Source organism: Gorilla gorilla, chromosome 18 (genome assembly GCF_029281585.2).
Source record: "Gorilla gorilla gorilla isolate KB3781 chromosome 18, NHGRI_mGorGor1-v2.1_pri, whole genome shotgun sequence".
NCBI classification, from domain to species: domain Eukaryota; kingdom Metazoa; phylum Chordata; class Mammalia; order Primates; family Hominidae; genus Gorilla; species Gorilla gorilla.
Genome location: NC_073242.2, coordinates 105,399,912 through 105,417,616, shown reverse-complemented (window position 1 = coordinate 105,417,616; position 17,705 = coordinate 105,399,912). Strand labels below are relative to the sequence as shown.

Below are 17,705 nucleotides of genomic sequence, written 5' to 3'. Positions count from 1 at the left end.
AACTGATGTCTCAGGTAAGGTGCCACTCTACGCATTGCAGAGTTGTGGCAGATACCCCAGACCTGTTCTCTGTTTCATTTTCAAAAATGCTTTCCAACATTGAGCTTCTCTCTCCTGCTAGCCCTAAAAGAAGATCCCCCTAGAAATCTCCTGGAAGAGAGGAAATCAGATCAACTGGGGCTGCCTCAGACCTTGCAGCAGGAATTCTCCCTGATCAATGTGCAAATCCGGAATGTCAATGTGGAGGTACTTAGTTTAATCAACTGTATCTCATGTTTGCTGATGGCAGTTTGTGGGAGAGGGAACCATTTCAGCAATGATTTCAGTTAGCAAATAGCTTTGCAGCTTTAACAGAACTCTCTCTGCTCGCTTTTTTATTTCCTGGGTTTTCTGGCCAGGCGCGGTGGCTCACGCCTGTAATCCCAGCACTTTGGGAGTCTGAGGTGGACAGATCACTTGAAACCAGGAAGCCAGGAGTTCGAGACCAGCCTGGCCAACATGGTGAAACCCCGTCTCCACTTAAAAAAAAAAAAAAATTAGCCACATGTGGTGGTGGGCACCTGTAGTTCCAACTACTCGAGAGGCTGAGGCACAGGAATCACTTGAACTTGAGAAGCAAGGTTGCAGTGAGCCAAGATCGCACCACTGCCCTCCAGCCTGGGTGACAGAGCAAGACTCTGTCTCAAAAAAAATAAAATAAATAAATAAATAAATAAGTAAATAAAGAGATGCAGACTTTCTTTCTAACCCTATTCTTTTCTCCTAAGATGAGCCAAAGGAGAACCTGATGCTCGTGTGCCTTAGCTCCTCCTTAGATGCTCCAGCATCTCATTTTACTGTGGAGGAAGATACTTAGGCCCTGGAGGCTTAGTGATTTGGCAGAGGTTGCTGCTGAAGTTAGGGGCAGAGTTGACTTGGGAAGCCAAACCTCCAGCCCCTCCAGGGCACTCTGTGCTGTGCTGTGCTGTGCTGTGCCATCTTCTCTCACAGGCTGGCCATTTCCTGGTAATTTAGATTCACAGTAAGAAGGCAACCAAAACTTCTTTGTTCACTTAGCCTGTGGAACATTTACTTTTTGGGGGGCAAGTATTGAAAGTCTTTGCTTCAGAAAATTGAGAATCTCTCCAGAAAGGAGTTTTAAAGCTTGATTAGTTTTTCCTTTACCCAAATATGTGCTGTTACATAACTATCTCATGTGGCTTTTAAAACAAGTCTGCTGGCCAGGTGCGGTAGCTCACGCCTGTAATTCCAGCACTTTGGGAGCCTAGGTAGACGGATCACAAGGTGAAGAGATTGACACCTTCTTGGCCAACATGGTAAAACCCCGTCTATACTAAAAATACAAAAATTAGCTGGTCATGGTGGCGTGCGCCTGTAGTCCCAGCTATTCACGAGGCTGAGGCGGGAGAATCGCTTGAACCCAGGAGGCAGAGCTTGCTGTGAGCCGAGATCACACCACTACAGTCCAGCCTGGCAACAGAGCAAGACTCCGTCTCAAAAAAAAAAAAAAAAAAGTCTGCTGTAAGTGGTTTTAGCCTCACTTTACAGCTGAGGAAACGGAGACATCAAGAGAAGAAATGTCCAAGGTCAGCAGCTATTTGGTGGAAGAAACAACATGTGAATCCAGGTCTCCAGATTTGCCACATGTGGTTCTTTTCTTTTTACTCTAGCTGCCGTCTCTAGTTGGCAACACAAGAAATGAAAAGATATAAAGGATTCTTTGCTTAATTAGTGATCTATATCAAGTCAGTTTATACTCCCTTTGTCCCATTTGAGGACAGTGTGGATACCTAGTGATCTAGTTTAAGATCTTGATTCCTTTCTTCGAGAGTACTTTAAAAAAATTATTGAGATATAATTCACACAGTATAAAGTTCATCTTTTTTTTTTTTTTTGAGATGGAGCCTTGCTCTGTCCGCTCAGACTGGAGTGCAGTGGTGCTACCGTGACTCACTGCAGGCTCTGCCTCTCGGGTTCACGCGATTCTCCTGCCTCAGCCTCTCAGATAGCTGGGATTATGGGCGCACGCCACCACGCTCAGCTAATTTTTTTTCGTATTTTTAGTAGAGATGGGGTTTTTGCCATGTTGGCCAGGTTGGCCTCGAACTCCTGACCTCAGTTGATCTGCCCACCTTGGCCTCCCAAAGTGCTGGGATTACAGGCGTGAGCCACTGTGCCCAGCCAAAATTCCCCTTTTTAAAGTATATAAGCTGGCTGTTGTGGGTATATTCACAAAGTTGTACAGCCATTACCATTGTCTGATTCCAGAACATATTCATCATTCCCAGAAGAAACCCCATACCCATGAGCAGTCACTCCCTATTTCCCCTTCCCTCAGCCCCTGGCAATCCCGAATCTACTTTCTTCCCCTACGGATTTTCCCAGGAGCACTTTTTAAGTTGAGTCTGGTATTTAACTTCTTCCTGCTTTATTTTCCCATCTCAAAGTAAATACAACAAGTTTCAGTCTACCCCACAGCTTTGGGAGGGAGGAAGCTTTGTTAAAGTCAGAATACTTTGAACTTCGTGGTGGCTCATGCCTGTAATCCCAGCACTTTAGGAGGCCAAGGTGGGTGGATCACTGGAGGTCAGGAGTTTGAGACCAGCCTGGCCAACATGGCGAAACCCCATCTCTACCAAAACACAAAAAGCAAAACAACAACAACAACAACAAAACAAAGATTTGCTGGGCATGGTGGCCTGTAGTCCCAGTATTTGGAAGGTTGAGGTGGGAGAATCACTTGAACCCAGAAGGTGGAGGTTGCAGTGAGCTGAGATTGTGCCACACTGCACTCCAGCCTGGGTGACAAAGTGAGACCCTGTCTCAAAAAAAAAAAAAAAGAATACTTTGTGTTGGGAACAGGCCCCCCAAAATCTGGCCATAAACTGACCCTCTGTGTTGTTTGTCTTTGTATAGCCTGCAGATGTGGATCTTGACTCCTGCAAGAAGTAGCTCACCGTGACAAAGCTGCCTTTGCTTTTATCACTTGGCAAATCAAAGACGAGGGACATGTTGGGAACAGGCCCCCCCCCCAAAATCTGGCCATAAACTGGCCCCAAAACTGGCCATAAAATCTCTGCAGCACTGTGACATGTTCATGATGGCCGTGATGCCCACGCTGGAAGGCTGTGGGTTTACCGGAATGAGGGCAAGGAACACCTGGCCCACCCAGGGCAGAAAACCGCTTAAATGCATTCTTAAACCACAAACAATAGCATGAGCAATCTGTGCCTTAAAGACATACTCCTGCTGCAGATAGCTAGCCACAGCCCATCCCTTTATTTTGGCCCATCCCTTTGTTTCCCATAAGGAATACTTTTAGTTAATCTATAATCTATAGAAACAATGCTTATCACTGGCTTGCTGTGGATAAATACATGGGTAAATCTTTGTTCCAGGCTCTCGGCTCTGAAGGCTGTGAGACCCCTGATTTCCCACTCCATACCTCTATATTTCTGTGTGTGTGTCTTTAATTCCTCTAGCCCTGCTGGTTTAGGGTCACCCCGACCGAGCTGGTCTCGGCAACTTTGAGCTATTCCATTGGTATGAAAATTTTAAGAATCTGGTATGAAAATTTAAGAATCTTTTTGAAAATGAATTGTCTTCCACACACATTTGTCTTTGTAGACTCTTTCCCTTCACTCAATTACCAGGAGCATGGAGCATTCAGTTAAATGCGCTTGCATTGAAAGACGCTTTGTGGTTTGTTTCTACAGCAATTGTGGATTTGTCTCTTGCAGATGGACGCGGCAGACAGGAGCTGCACAGTGTCTGTGCACTGCAGCAACCATCGTGTCAAGATGCTGGTGAAATTCCCTGCGCAGTACCCAAACAACGCCGCCCCTTCCTTCCAGTTTATTAACCCCACAACCATCACATCCACCATGAAAGCTAAGCTGCTGAAGGTGGGGGTCTGGGTTCCCAAATTCTCCTTGCTGTTCTGCATCATTGTCTAGATGGATTAGTAAAGAAGAATGAAAACTCCAGTAGATGAGATTCGGAAGTCATCTGTTTCATACACACACTGGTATTAGCAACGTAACCTCTGAACTTGCCATTTACTTTGTGCAGAAAACATCAGAGCAGTGGTTCTTAACCTTTTTTGGGTCATAGACTTCCTTTGAAGTCTAATGAAAATTATGGACCCTTCCTCAGAAAAATCTGCACAAAGATTGCATATGATTTGAGAAATATTGCCTATAAATATGTGAATTGCATAGAATCTGCCCACAGATCTCATTAATACTAAGCATTCATCTCAGGTTAGGAGATTTGCAATCCAATTTCATTTAGCAGCCCAGGTTAGGAGCCCTGCAGTCCAGTTTCATTTACCTGAAAACAACAAGCAAGACGTATTCTGAAGCTAAAAGATATTTTATAATTAGAAAAAAACATATGTAAGGTCATAAAAAAATTTTATCCCATAGAAGGAGCTGGTGTTATCCTAGAGACAGGCTGGCTAGCTGCACAGTAGGTGTCCAGATGGAGGCACCACAGCCTGGCATCTGTGTTTAATTCTGCAGATTCAGAGATTTAATGCATCAGTTCATCCAGAGCAAATCAGGTGGAATCTCCATGACAAAGCCCCATGAGCCTCTTCGTACCCGTTCAGTCTGAGCAGTGTCACAGTGAAGGGACTGAAGTATTCTGACAAACTCAGGCCAAGCTGAATGTTGCTCATTTTTTGTCCAGTTTGGGTCGTGGACACTTGATTGTTCCACCTTGTTGGGGGTATCACATGGAACCAGGAAATTTTCAAGTGGCTTAAGGATCTCTGAAATGCCAGTAACTCAGATCTTGTGGTATTTGACATGTTAAACTTGGAATCTGAATATGCCGTTGCCTAGTTTGGACATACAAAAAAGATAGATTTTTCTGTTAGTATAAAATGATACGATTAGGTTGCAAACTTTTTTGTGTGTGAAAAATCAGACCTTTTCCGGGTGCGGTGGCTCACTCCTGTAATCCCAGCACTATGGGAGGCTGAGGCGGGTAGATCACCTGAGGTCAGGAGTTCAAGACCAGCCTGGGCAACATGGTGAAACCCCATGTCTCCTAAAAATACAAAAAGTAGCCAGGCGTGGTGGCGCATGCCTGTATTCCCAGCTACTCGGTAGGCTGAGGCAGGAGAATCACTTGAACCCAGGAGGTGGGGGTTGTAGTGAGCCAAGATCACGTGGCTGCGCTCCAGCCTGGGCAACAGAGACTGCTGAGGCAGGAGAATGGCTTGAACCCAGGAGGCGGAGGCTGCAGTGAGCGGAGATCATGCCATTGCACTCCAGCCTGGGCAGTAAGAGCGACACTCTTTCTCAAAAAAACAAAAGAAAAATCAGACCTTGGCGATGACTCAGCAATAGGATATAAATAACTCCCACAAGCTTAGTGTTCCAATAATGGAACATTAGGCATAAATGGGTTTAAAGTGTTAGGATTTATACTTTTGAAGGACAAAAAATATACATTATAATTTTCACTGAAGTGAAATCCATTCCTCTTGTCTTATGTCACTGAGAGCAATTTCAATCCAGGCCAGTGAGTATTACTTCTAAGGTACTGACATTTCTCATGGAGCAAGTGGTGTTGGGGGCGAGGAAAAGGGCAGAATTCACTAGAAAGAAATAATAGTCCTTCTGTTACTGAAAGCTGCCCTCTCAAAATCCACATGTGTGCTGCCTTGATTAAGGAAAGAGGTTCTCTAGGAGGGCTCAGGAATGAATCCTGTTTTAACCTCGGTAGAGGTAGAGATTAGATTATTACACTGTGTTGGAAGCCTTGACTTAACCATGCACCTGGCTCCCAGCATCACCCTTGTGTCTGACCACTTTGCAGAAGAAAAGCCAATCAGGGCCGGGCGCAGTGGCTCATGTCTGTAATCCCAGCACTTTGGGAGGCCAAGATGGGTAGATCACTTGAGGTCAGGAGTTCGAGACCAGCCTGGCGAACATGGTGAAACCCATTCTCTACTAAAAATACAAAAATTAGCCAGGCATGGTGGTGGGCGCCTATAGTCCCAGCTACTCGGGAGGCTGAGGCACAAGAATCACTTGAACACGGGAGGCAGAGGTTGCAATGAGCCGAGATCGTACCACTACACTCCAGCCTGGGCAACAAAGAGAGACTCTGTCTCAAAACAACAACAACAACAAAAAAACCTATCAGAGAAATGTGTTCCTCTTCTTGACTGTGTTTTGGGCCTTTTCTAGATCCTGAAGGACACGGCCCTGCAGAAAGTGAAGCGTGGCCAGAGCTGCCTGGAGCCCTGCCTGCGCCAGCTTGTCTCCTGCCTCGAGTCCTTTGTGGTGGGAAGCATGAAACTGTCATACCAACTTAGGCTTTGGTGTTCTGTTTCATTTCTTTCTCCCTAAAATCATGGGTTTTCTGATTTTGTCATACTGGGTCTTTATTTTGTAGTTCAGCTTTAAGACAGGTTGTTTTTAGCTTGTGGATTTTTAAATTTCAGAACCAGGAAGACAGCACTTCCAGCAACCCGTTTGCACTCCCCAACTCTGTCACACCCCCGTTACCGACGTTTGCGCGGGTGACCACGGCTTACGGGTCATACCAGGATGCCAACATTCCCTTTCCTAGGACTTCTGGGGCCAGGTTCTGCGGAGCAGGTGGGTCCCTTTGGTTCTTTGATTCTAGATTTTGAGAGGGAGCAGCTAAGAATGTCATAGATTCTGTATAAACATCTTCATCAGAAAACGTTTGCTTTTACTCCCGAGAACTCAAACGAGACTTTCATGGTAGCGTGGCAGGGTCTGAGGCCCAGTCACTATCTGTGGACTTATCCTAAGAGTGTGCACCAGAATGGTGGTCTTAACTTTCTTCATTCTGATGAGGTTGGATTTGAGTCTTTACTCAGAGCCCTGATTCTTAGCAGGGGGCAGTCGCCTGGTAGGGAGGCTTAGAGTCCTGCTGATGACTCTGCCCAGTCCACATACATCCCCTCTCCTGGACCCTGGAGTGCTGACCTTTGTTCCTGGTAAGGGTCACTGCAGTCATGAGTCTTACAGCTTATGAAAATGTGTCTTACCCTCAGGTGTACAGAGATAGAAGAAAGACTGGCCAGTCCTGCCTCAGGATTTCCCACGTCCAGCTTGTTGACACTGTTGGCTCATGTGATGTCTCCTCCTTTAGGTTACCTGGTGTATTTCACAAGGCCCATGACAATGCATCGGGCGGTGTCTCCCACAGAGCCTACTCCGAGGTGAGTCCGGGAGATGCAGAAGCCGCTCTACGTTCCCAGGGCCAGAAGTGGCCAGAGACCTGGGAAGGACCACTGAGTTTGCTTTTGGACAGTGCATTTCAGTTCTTCAGTAAACTCCCATTATAAGATTTATTTGAGAAAGATTGAAGTCAATTAAATTGCAAAAAAGCTGTGATTTCTGCTGTATGGTTATTACCAAACCATTAGAAGAGGTAGCTTGATAAAAGCTATTGTCAAAACAAGGCAAATTCTTTTTAAATGTGCCTTTCCCCTATTGCTAGCATATTATTTATTATTTGTTTTTAATTATTTTATTATTCAATTTAACTAACATTAAATAAAACTGGAAAAATAACAAAAGACCATCTGTAGTTTCACAACACTAATATGCCACTTCTAATATTACCAAACAATATGTAATTTTAAAACATTCCATAAGTAGTACATTGTGAAAACACAAACGTGGAAGTTTTTTTCTTTTTTCTTTTTTTGAGACAGGATCTGGCTCTGTCACCCAGGCTGGAGTGCAGTGGCATGATCATAGCTTACAGCAGCCTCTGCCTTCTGGCTCAAGTGATCCTCCTGCCTCAGCCTCCCAAGTAGCTGGGACTACAGGTGTGCACCACCATGTCTGGCTAATTTTTATAATTTTTTGTAGAGATAGGGTTTTGCAATGTTGCCAGGGTGGTCTCAAACTCCTGAGCTCAAGCGATCCACCTGCCTCAGCTTCTCAAAGTGCTGGGGTTACAGGTGTGAGCCACCATGCCCAGCCTGGAAGTTTTAAATTACAATGCAAAAGCCCTTCTTTTCATTTTCCCTGTTTTAGGGAGAATCATGTTTAACAACAGAACATGTTTCTGTCTAGTCATTATTTTTCTGTGCATTAAAAAAAGTTTTTCTTTATAGGCAATCTATTGTAGCAGATAGGAATATAGACTTCAGAGCCAACGTGCCCAGATCCAGATTTTGGCCCTGTCATTTTATGACCTTGGGCAAGTTATCTAAACTTCAGCTTCAGTTCTTTCAACAGTAACATGGGGATCATAATAGCACTTACCACCTGCAGTTGCTGGGAAGATTAAATCCCTCTAAAAATGTTTAAAACACCACCTGGTACATTGGAAGTGCTCCGTGTTTCCTGTTTCGATTACTGGTTTTTAAAGCTTTAGGATTATACAGTAGACTTCTGGTTCTGCAGTCTGGTGACCAAGATATAATAAGTTGCAAACCTCCCTGCTGCAAACCCCTGAAGGCGCTGCATACAGTGTAATCAGCATAGACATTGTATTAGTCCGTTCTCACACTGTAAGAATTGCCCAAGACTGGGTAATTTACAAAGAAAAGAGGTTTAATTGACTCGCAGTTCCACATGGCTGGAGAGGCCTCAGGAAACTTAAAATCGTGTCGGAAGGGGAAGAGGCACTTCTTACATGGCGGCAGGCGAAAGAGAGTGTGTATGTGAAGGAGAAACTGTCAGATCTTGTAAAACCATCAAATCTCATGAGAACTCACTCACTATCATGAGAACAGCATGGGGGATGCCGCCCCCATGATCCAATCACCTCCCACTGTGTCCCTCACTTGACAAGTGGGGATTGTGGGGATTACAATTCAAGATGAGATTTGGGTGGGGACACAAAGCCTAACCATGTCAGTTATGAATGAATAGCTGAGCTAACAAGAAAGAGAGAGAACTGGATGAGAGAACTGTGTGAGCAGACACTGCTGTTTTGCCAAGAGGTGGCCAATCTCTGCAGTAACCTGGGCAGATGTGACCTGGGCCCCATGGGAACTGGGGCTCAGTACTAGGGAACACCTACATTACACCCGATTCCTTATTGGAGTAGAAAACAGTCCTGTATTCTCAAAGGGAAAGAAGGAATAACTGTATCTGGACTTTGGATTGGAGGGGAAAATGTTCCTATTAGAATGTTTTCCCACTGACAGTCCTTTACTGAGATAGTTTACAATACACAAATATGAAGTGTACAGCTTGGTGACCAACACTCATATCAAGATATAGAACATTGTCCTCACCCACAAAGGTTCCCAGTCCCTTTTCCCCGCCCTTCAGCACCCAGAGGACACCACTCTCTTGACTTCTGTCATCGTAGTTTTGCCTGTTCTTGAACTTCATTGAAGTGGAATAGTGCGGCATGACCTGTTTTATGTCTGGCTTACTTTGCTCAACTTAATGTTATTGACATTGATCCACATTGCTGCATGTGTCAGTAGGTCCATTGTATGAATGCAACACAGTGTGTTTATTCGTTGTCCTGTGGATAGATATTTGTATCCTTTCCAGTTTTCGGCCATTATGAGCAAACCTGGACACATATGTTCATAAAAAGCTTGTATATTAATTTCTGCACCTGAGGAGCAGAATTCCTCAGTCATCAGATAGATGTATTTTTAACTTGAGAAATTGTCCAAAAGTTTATGCACAGTGGTTGTGCCATTTACCCTGTCACTAGCAATGTTTCAGAGCACTGGTTGCTCTGTATCCACTCCAAAACTTGGTATTGCTAGTCCTTTCAACTTTAGCCATTGTGTTGTGAGTGTCCTAGTATCTCACTGTGGGTTTTTTGTTTTTTTTTTTTTTTTTGAGATGGAGTCTTGCTCTGTCGCTCAGGCTGGAGTGTATTGACTGGATCTCGGCTCACTGCAAGCTCCGCCTCCCAGGTTCACGCCATTCTCCTGCCTCAGCCTCCTGAGTAGCTGGGACTATAGGCGCCCGCCACCACGCCCGGCTAATTTTTTGTATTTTTAGTAGAGATGGTGTTTCACCGTGTTAGCCAGGATGGTCTCGATCTGCTGACCTCGTGATCTGCCTGCCTTGGCCTCCCAAAGTGCTGGGATTACAGGCGTGAGCCACCGCGCCCGGCTGTCTCACTGTGGTTTTAATTTGCATTTCCATGTTGATGATGAATAATGTTGAGCAGCTTCTGTGTGCATATTGACCATTTGGGTATCTTTTTTTGTGATGTGCTTGTCAAGTATTTTGCCCATTTTGGGGGAACTGTATCTTATTTGTTTCTGGTTGTTATCTATTTTGGTTGCAAATTCTTTGCTTGATGTATGTATTGATTTTCTCTTAATCTGTGGCTTGTCTTTCTCCCTCTTTAATGTTTTTCAATGAACAAATTTTCCTAATTTTGATGATGTCCAGTTTATCACCTTTTAATTTTATTTATTTTATTTTATTTTTTTATTTTTTATTTATTATTTTTTTTTTTGAGTCAGAATCTCGCTCTGTTGCCCAGGCTGGAGTGCAGTGGCGCGATCTCGGCTCACTGCAAGCTCCACCTCTGAGGTTGATGCCATTATCCTGCCTCAGCCTCCGGAGTAGCTGGGACTACAGGCGCCCGCCACCAGGCCTGGCTAATTTTTTGTATTTTTTAATAGAGACGGGGTTTCACCATGTTAGCCAGGATGGTCTCGATTTCCTGACCTTGTGATCTCCCTGCCTTGGCCTCCCAAAGTGCTGGGATTACAAGCGTGAGCCACTGTGCCCGGCTTATTTATTTTGTTTTTTATTTTTTGAGACGGAGTTTCGCTCTTGTTGCCCAGGCTGTAGTGCAATGGCGCAATCTCAGCTCACCACAACCTCCGCCGCCTCCCAGGTTCAAGTGATTCTCCTGCCTCAACCTCCCGAGTAGCTGGGATTACAGGCATGCGCCACCACGCCTGGCTAATTTCATATTTTTAGTAGTGACGGGGTTTCTCCATGTTGGTCAGGCTGGTCTTGAACTCCCGACCTCAGGTGATCTGCCCGCCTTGGCCTCCCAAAGTGCTGGGATTATAGGCGTGAGCCACTGCACCTGGCCTTGTGTTTTCTTTTAAAAGCTTTATAGAAAAATAAATAAAAATGAAAGCTTTATAGATTTAAATTCCTTATTTGAGGTCTGTGATCCATTTCAAATTAATTTTTGCATGTAATGTGAGTTAAGGGGTCAAAGTTTGTTTTATTTTGTAGAGAAAAATAGTTGTTCTAGCACCATTTATGAAAAGATTTCCTTTCTTTGTTGAATTTGTATTGATGCCTTGGTGAACATCAATAGACCATTTATTTGTGGTCTTTCTGGACTCTCTTTTTTCCTTTGATCTATTTATCCTTTATGCCAACACTACATTCATAATGTACTTTTCTATAGTTAAGTGTTTAAATCTGATAGGTCAAGTCCTCCAATTATATTATTCTTGTTTAGTTCAGGTTGGCTGTTCTAGGTCTTTCAATAAAATTATAAAATCATCTTATTAGTTCCTACTGAAAAGCCTGCTTGTATTTTGCTTGGAATTGTGTTGACTCTGTAGATCAATTTAGAGAAAATTGACGTCTTAAGAATATGGACTCTTCCAATCCACTAGCGTGGTATATTTCTCCATCGTTGTATGTCTCCTTTAATTTCTCTCGTCAACATTTTGTATTTTCACGCACATTTTCAAAAATTAAATTTATTCCTAAGTATTTGACGTGTTTTAATGTTACTATAAATGAGCTTTTAAAATATTTATTTTCCAAATATTTGTTTCTAGTTGATAGAACTATAGTAGATATTTGTAGGTTGACCTTGTATTCAAATTCACTTATTCTAGTAGTTTGTAGATTCCTTTGAATTTTTTATGTCTGTAATCATAGAAGCATTCTATGCTTCTGCGGATAAAGCATTTTTCAGTGTTAAAAGTTTTATTGACTTCTTTCTCTGGAGTTTCCATCTTCTCATTTTGTCTTCTCCTCTTGGTATCAAGTGCTAAGAATAGCACCACTTGGAAATATGACAGGACTGCAGCCAGTGTGGATAATTATCATTTTCAACTACAGATCTCTCTCAGCCTTGTCTGCTTATCACACTGGCTTGATCGCGCCCATGAAGATCCGCACAGAGGCCCCTGGGAACCTTCGTTTATACAGTGGAAGCCCCACTCGCAGCGAGAAAGAGCAGGTCTCCATCAGCTCCTTCTACTACAAGGAGCGGGTAAGTGCCAGAGCCACAGCCTTTGATTCTTACCCCTTCTCCTGGATTCTTGTTCCTCATCTCCTGCCTGGCGCAGCAGCTAGATTAGTAATCGCCCTGTAGCCTTTCACTTTCATAATCAGTTTGTTCAAGAAAGTCATTACTTTGTTCCTTTCAGTTGGTTTTACCTGCTATAAATTGTGTGTGTATGGGTCGGGGGGGCAGTTCTTATGGTCCATAATCTTTACTCCCCATTTAGCCTTGTCCTTGTAATCTCCACTCACTGAGTTGATTCCCATTATTTCAGGGTAGACTACCTTAGCTTCAAGTCTTCCATGGTATTCTGATGTTTGTCAGCAAATTAAGGGATGCCTCTGAAGTCTTGGGATCTCAGTATATTTGGAACTTGATGGTTGTGAGAAGTCTTAAAGTTAATGTCTAAAAGGTTTTTTGTTTTTTTTTTTATTCTAAGTCTACATGGAAATACCTATCTGAGTGGACCAGATGATACAAAAATCACCTGAGCTTGTCCTTATGTGCCTAGTTTCTTAAATAACTCATTGTCCCTAAAGTAGTTATCATTAAGCTGTCAGAAACCTTTGGTGCCAACCATGTAGAGAATGTTGGCAGAGAAAGCTTTCTGTGTTGACCGATTGCAGGTCTGGCTTAAACAGACTTTTAGCTGACATGATGTTTTAAACAGAGTTACCACTGAGCACTGCACAGACTCAGTCCTTAGGAATTCTTTGTTGTTATCTCTCGCTCAGTGGGAAATAATGGATTGTAATTAATATTTGTTTTTAAAAAATTGAATTCTTTTGGACAAAACACCCATTTCTAGGAAGTATTAGAAGTTCCTTCAGTTCGACTGCAGTAGACTGTCCAACCTTCTTGGTTTACACTGAGAGTTGACCATCTCTGACTTTATTTTAGGGTTGTCTGTGACTCAAATGAGTGGCAGCAACTGGTGTTTGAGACCAGACCAGTCTTGAGCAAAACCATTTAGTTGAATAGGGAAAATGATTTTTTTTTTTTTCTGGACACTTTCCTATAGTCCCCTTCCTCACATCTCTGATGGAATTCTGCCCACTTGGCTAGTACAGACCTCCTTGGAACACCCACTAATCTATATCATCTCCAAGTCCTTTCCATTCAAAATTGTTAGTTCTTTTTTCCCACATGTTTGCAGGTAACTGGAGAGATGATTTGATGAACAGGTTGGAACTAAGACATTTTGTTGAGATGAAAGCCAGGCTCATGGTTGGGTACATGTGGGGTTTTCTGTAGTGTCAGGGCCAGGTCAAGGAGATCTTTCAGTCCAAGAGGCAGTTCTGAATTCCTCTCCGATTTGTGTCATGTGCCACCCATGCTTGGGTTCAGATTGGGCAGAATAGATTGACTAGTAATTTTCACTTTGTGGGGGTGTGTAAAGCCCACTCTAATCAAAATAACTCCAGTTCCAAGATGAGGCCTCTTTTAAGCCTGTGTCCATGTTTTTGGTGGTATGGCCTTTTTTACTACAAACACCGTAATTATAAAGAGGAACCAAGAGCACGTGGATGATTCTCTCATCAGAGAATATCTGATAGTATCTGCAGGGGAGTGGAGAAGAGTTGTGAAATTTCAATTTGGGGTGGTTCCCTGTGTTCTGTTCTGCACAGAAAGTGGGCAGTTCGAGCCACGTAATAGACATAGTAAGTGGCCTTTTATGTTTTATTTCAAATAGTGACCAAATAAACTGGGGTGATGCTTTGATTATAATTTCATATGAAACTCTTATATTGATATATACCAAATACAGAAAAGTTCACAAATCAAAGTCGTGTATAGTTGAGTGAATTAATAATCACACAGGTCAAGAAATAGAACATTTCAGGAACCTCAGAAACCTTGGATTATTGGCTTAAATCTTACGAAATTGCTGATATTTGACCATTTTTGACCTAAACAAAGATTCATGTGGTTCAACTTAATAGGTTAACAAGAGAAAAATGAATAAGTCAGTCATTTTGTGATGAATTTGACATAAATTTCTCTCTCCTTGAAGTTTGTTCACATCCATCCCGTTTATGTAGGGGCCAAGGGGGGAATTACATAAGCGTGATATGGCCATGATATCTTACGCGGGCTGCTTTACCCCCCTTACAAAGGTCGATAATCCTTGAGGAGCATTTTCTAATCCTCAGCTGCCTAGTTTCACATGTCAAATGATGTCGCTTTTGTTGCTTTTGTTCTGGAAATGATTCCAGTCTACTAAATTTCTGTTTGTGTTTTGTGATTTTGGAATTTTTTTTTTTTTTTTTAAGAGATGGGGCCTCCTCACTCTGTTGCCCATTGCCCAGGCTAGAGTGCAGTGGTGTGAACGTGGCTCACTGCAACCTCAGACTCCTGGGCTCGAGTGATCCTTCCACCTCAGCCTCCTGAGTAGCTAGAACTACAAGAGTACACCACATCACCCAGTTAATTAAAAACAAATATTTTTATAGAGCTGGGGTCCCGCTATGTTGCCCAGGCTGGATTTCTCTGTGTTTAGGTCTTCATTTTTAGCCCAAATTTTTCTCCTACATATTTTTATTCCCTGGTAGATCTCTGCCCCTGAGAGCTTTAAATGAGTGAGAGTAACAGAATGGAATGTAACTGCCTTAAGGCATAGCAATGAGGGAAGTATAGTGGGTTTTTGGTTTGGGGGCTTTTTTTGGTCTGTGTTTTGTAGAGATGAGGTCTTGCTATGTTGCCCAGGCTGGTCTCAAACTCCTGGGCTCTAGCAGTCCTCCCACCTCAGCCTCCCAGAGTGCTGGGATTATAGCCATGAGCCATCTCACCCAGCCAGTATAGAGTTTTTTTGTTTTTTGTTTTGAGACAGCATTTTGCTCTTGTTGCCCAGGCTGGAGTGCAAAGGCGCGGTCTCTGCTTACTGCATCCTCTGCCTCCGGATTCAAGCGATTCTCCTGCCTTAGCCTCCCAAGTAGCTGGGATTACAGGTGCCCAACACCATGCCCGGCTAATCATGGTTCACCATGTTGGCCACGCTGGTCTCGAACTCCTGACCTCAGGTGATCCACCTGCCTTGGCCACCCAAAGTGTTGGGATTACAGGCATGAGCCACTGCGCCCGGCCCAGTGTAGTGTATTTTTGAGATAACAAAACATCTTTTAGAGCCATTTAGAGATTATTGTTTGTTTCTCTTGTGGTTTTGTGTGTTTTTAACCTGCCCTACTTAGGTTATATTGTTATGTTCACCCAAATATTCTCTAGATGGAATGCCAAGGTTTGCTCCTAAAAATTTTAAAACGTGTGACGCCTCAAAAGCCATCAAATTGCTAACATTCATTTGACAAGTGAACCAACTCTTAATAGCTGATGAAATGTTGTTCATTCCTAGGGTAGATCAGAAGGCCCAGAACTTAGGATAAGCTTTAGGTATTGCCTTGCATACATTTAAACATTGTTGCAGCCTCCCGCTCTTGCTTTAGTTTATGTTACTAAAATAGCTCTCATGTAAATAACTAGAGAGATCTTTAAGTTAATAGAATAATTTCTGATCTCCATAAACAGATACTCATATTGTTAGCGAAGGTGCTTTCAAGAAGGTCTCTCCTCAGCATTAGCCCCTTCCTTCCCCCTGTTTCTTCAGGGTTCCCATTTCCCCATGGTGTCACTCTGAAGATAGTCCTGCAGGCCCAATGTCAAGACACCCAATTTTCTCATCACCCCCCAAACACTTACCAGAAAAAATTTGGTATTGAGCCTATTCAAGAATGTCTTCTTTTTAGGAATGAGTATGTGCTCTCAATATTTGTTCTCCTTCTTACCTACTACAGGGGAAAACAGGCTTCTGCCTATTTCTCCACTTGCACAATGATCTCAGTGTGTGTTAGTGTTCCTCAAACCTATTTGTAGTTCCTTTGTCAGAACTGTGTTGATGTCAGCCTCCATATACCTTGAAATGTGACTAAAAGAACAATGAAATTGAAGCTGTGTTTGGAGTGTGATGGGGTGGGAGGGAGGTGAGGGAAGCCGAATTCCGCTGTGCTTAGGTTCAGATTTTTTAGTCGTTCCAATCCCAACTGTACAGTGTATTATGGTACATTTGAATCCATCGGATGTGTGGGAAGCTTTCATTTTATTCTATATTTTTCCCTTTTAATTTTCTTGGTGTTTTTCTTCCCTCCTCCTGGGTGTAACGTTTTCATGCACAGATGTCTCCTCGCTCTGCCCGGCGGCGTTGGTCCATACAAGCAATTAACGACTTCCCGGTACTGTGCGCTGTGCAAATGCTCTCCTTAACTAATCCTGTCTCTACCCAAGGCCCAAGAATAAAATGCCACCTGCCTGGCTTTGAGGAACCTGAAATGACAGGCGAGCTGTTTTCAGGACCAGCAACAGTCAATTTTTTGCTTGGGGGATTTCAGGCACCAAAGGCTGCCTCCTTGTCCAATCACAGAGTTTCAAATGGCTAATATTGTCAGGGATCCTGAATGGACTCTTTTGGCAAAGGAAACTTAATACTGGGTTTCTTGGAAAGAACCCTGATTGTAAGCCGTTAGCTCACCCAATTTCACTTGGAGCATTTGTGTAATTTTTTGGAGCTTTCAAAAGCCTACCTTTGGCATGGGGGGAGCAGAGGAAGATAAAAGAGGCTTCCACTATTTTGTCTCTGCTTTTACAGTCCTGGTCCAGTTCAAAGAGGGAGGTGCCCACCTGCTTCATTGGCATAACACGGAAGCTAGCTTTTATCCTTTGGGAAGTTTCTGAAACAAATTTTTTTCCTTACCATCAGTATTTTGTGTAGACAGTAAAACCTCCGCTGTGGACATCCTCTCTTCCTTTTCTTTCTTTCTTACTCCTATTGGCCATTTCTCCTCTTCTGTCTTCCTCTCCCATCCCTTCATGTTTCAATAGTGCCAAGGTGACCTCACGCTGTGCAAGGCAGCCGTGAGGCTTTGTATAAATTTCATTTGGTATAAAGAATATTCAGGGGAATCATTCTATAGCCTTGTCGTAGAAAACCAGTTGGAATCAGAAGCCCCGATTAGCAAGTACCACTGCTGCCAACAGCTTGTAGGTGGAGCCACCAACGGGGCCACCTTCCAAAAGCCTGTCCCAGCCAACCCGACTGCTGAATTTCCACTGATTGTCCAAAAGTCCCTGCTCCCACTGCTATTTAAATAGGGACTCATTTAGACTCCCTGCCCGCTCTGCGGATTATGCATTGCTAATGGGGTTTCTGCGAAGCAGTTGGTGGCTTATTCTTGGGCTGTTTTTACATTCAACCCATTTATTGGCATCAATGTTGCCTCTGATCGTAGCAGTAACACTGGTGGTACAGTCGCAAGCTGGCTATTGGTTGTCATTCAGTGCTATTTGCACCAATGCCTCCCTCCTGCCCCCCAACCCCCACCCCACTCCGTTCTTCCTTGTCCTCTTTGCCATAACTCCATGAACACCTTCTTGGTTTGTTCAGAGGGGCAGCCTGGTGCTCATCATGTAATAATTTGTCTGTCTTGCTTTGTCTCTTTTCCCTCAATTTCTTCTCATGA

At 43.5% G+C, this 17,705-nt stretch overlaps 1 protein-coding gene across 3 annotated transcripts in view; it reads left to right on the top strand.

The window, feature by feature from the left end:
• Nucleotides 1–17,705, top strand: part of WDR59 (WD repeat domain 59) — a 108,414-nt gene that overhangs the window by 65,941 nt on the left and 24,768 nt on the right. For 2 of the 3 annotated variants that reach the window (XM_019012434.4, XM_055366570.2), the window contains 7 exons: nt 122–246; nt 3,741–3,905; nt 6,204–6,299; nt 6,461–6,617; nt 7,141–7,210; nt 12,033–12,186; nt 16,365–16,421. In XM_019012434.4, the coding sequence (XP_018867979.3) occupies nt 122–246; nt 3,741–3,905; nt 6,204–6,299; nt 6,461–6,617; nt 7,141–7,210; nt 12,033–12,186; nt 16,365–16,421 (824 nt within the window). The remainder of the gene's footprint in view (nt 1–121; nt 247–3,740; nt 3,906–6,203; nt 6,300–6,460; nt 6,618–7,140; nt 7,211–12,032; nt 12,187–16,364; nt 16,422–17,705) is intronic. The other variant, XM_004057983.5, reaches the window with a different exon arrangement.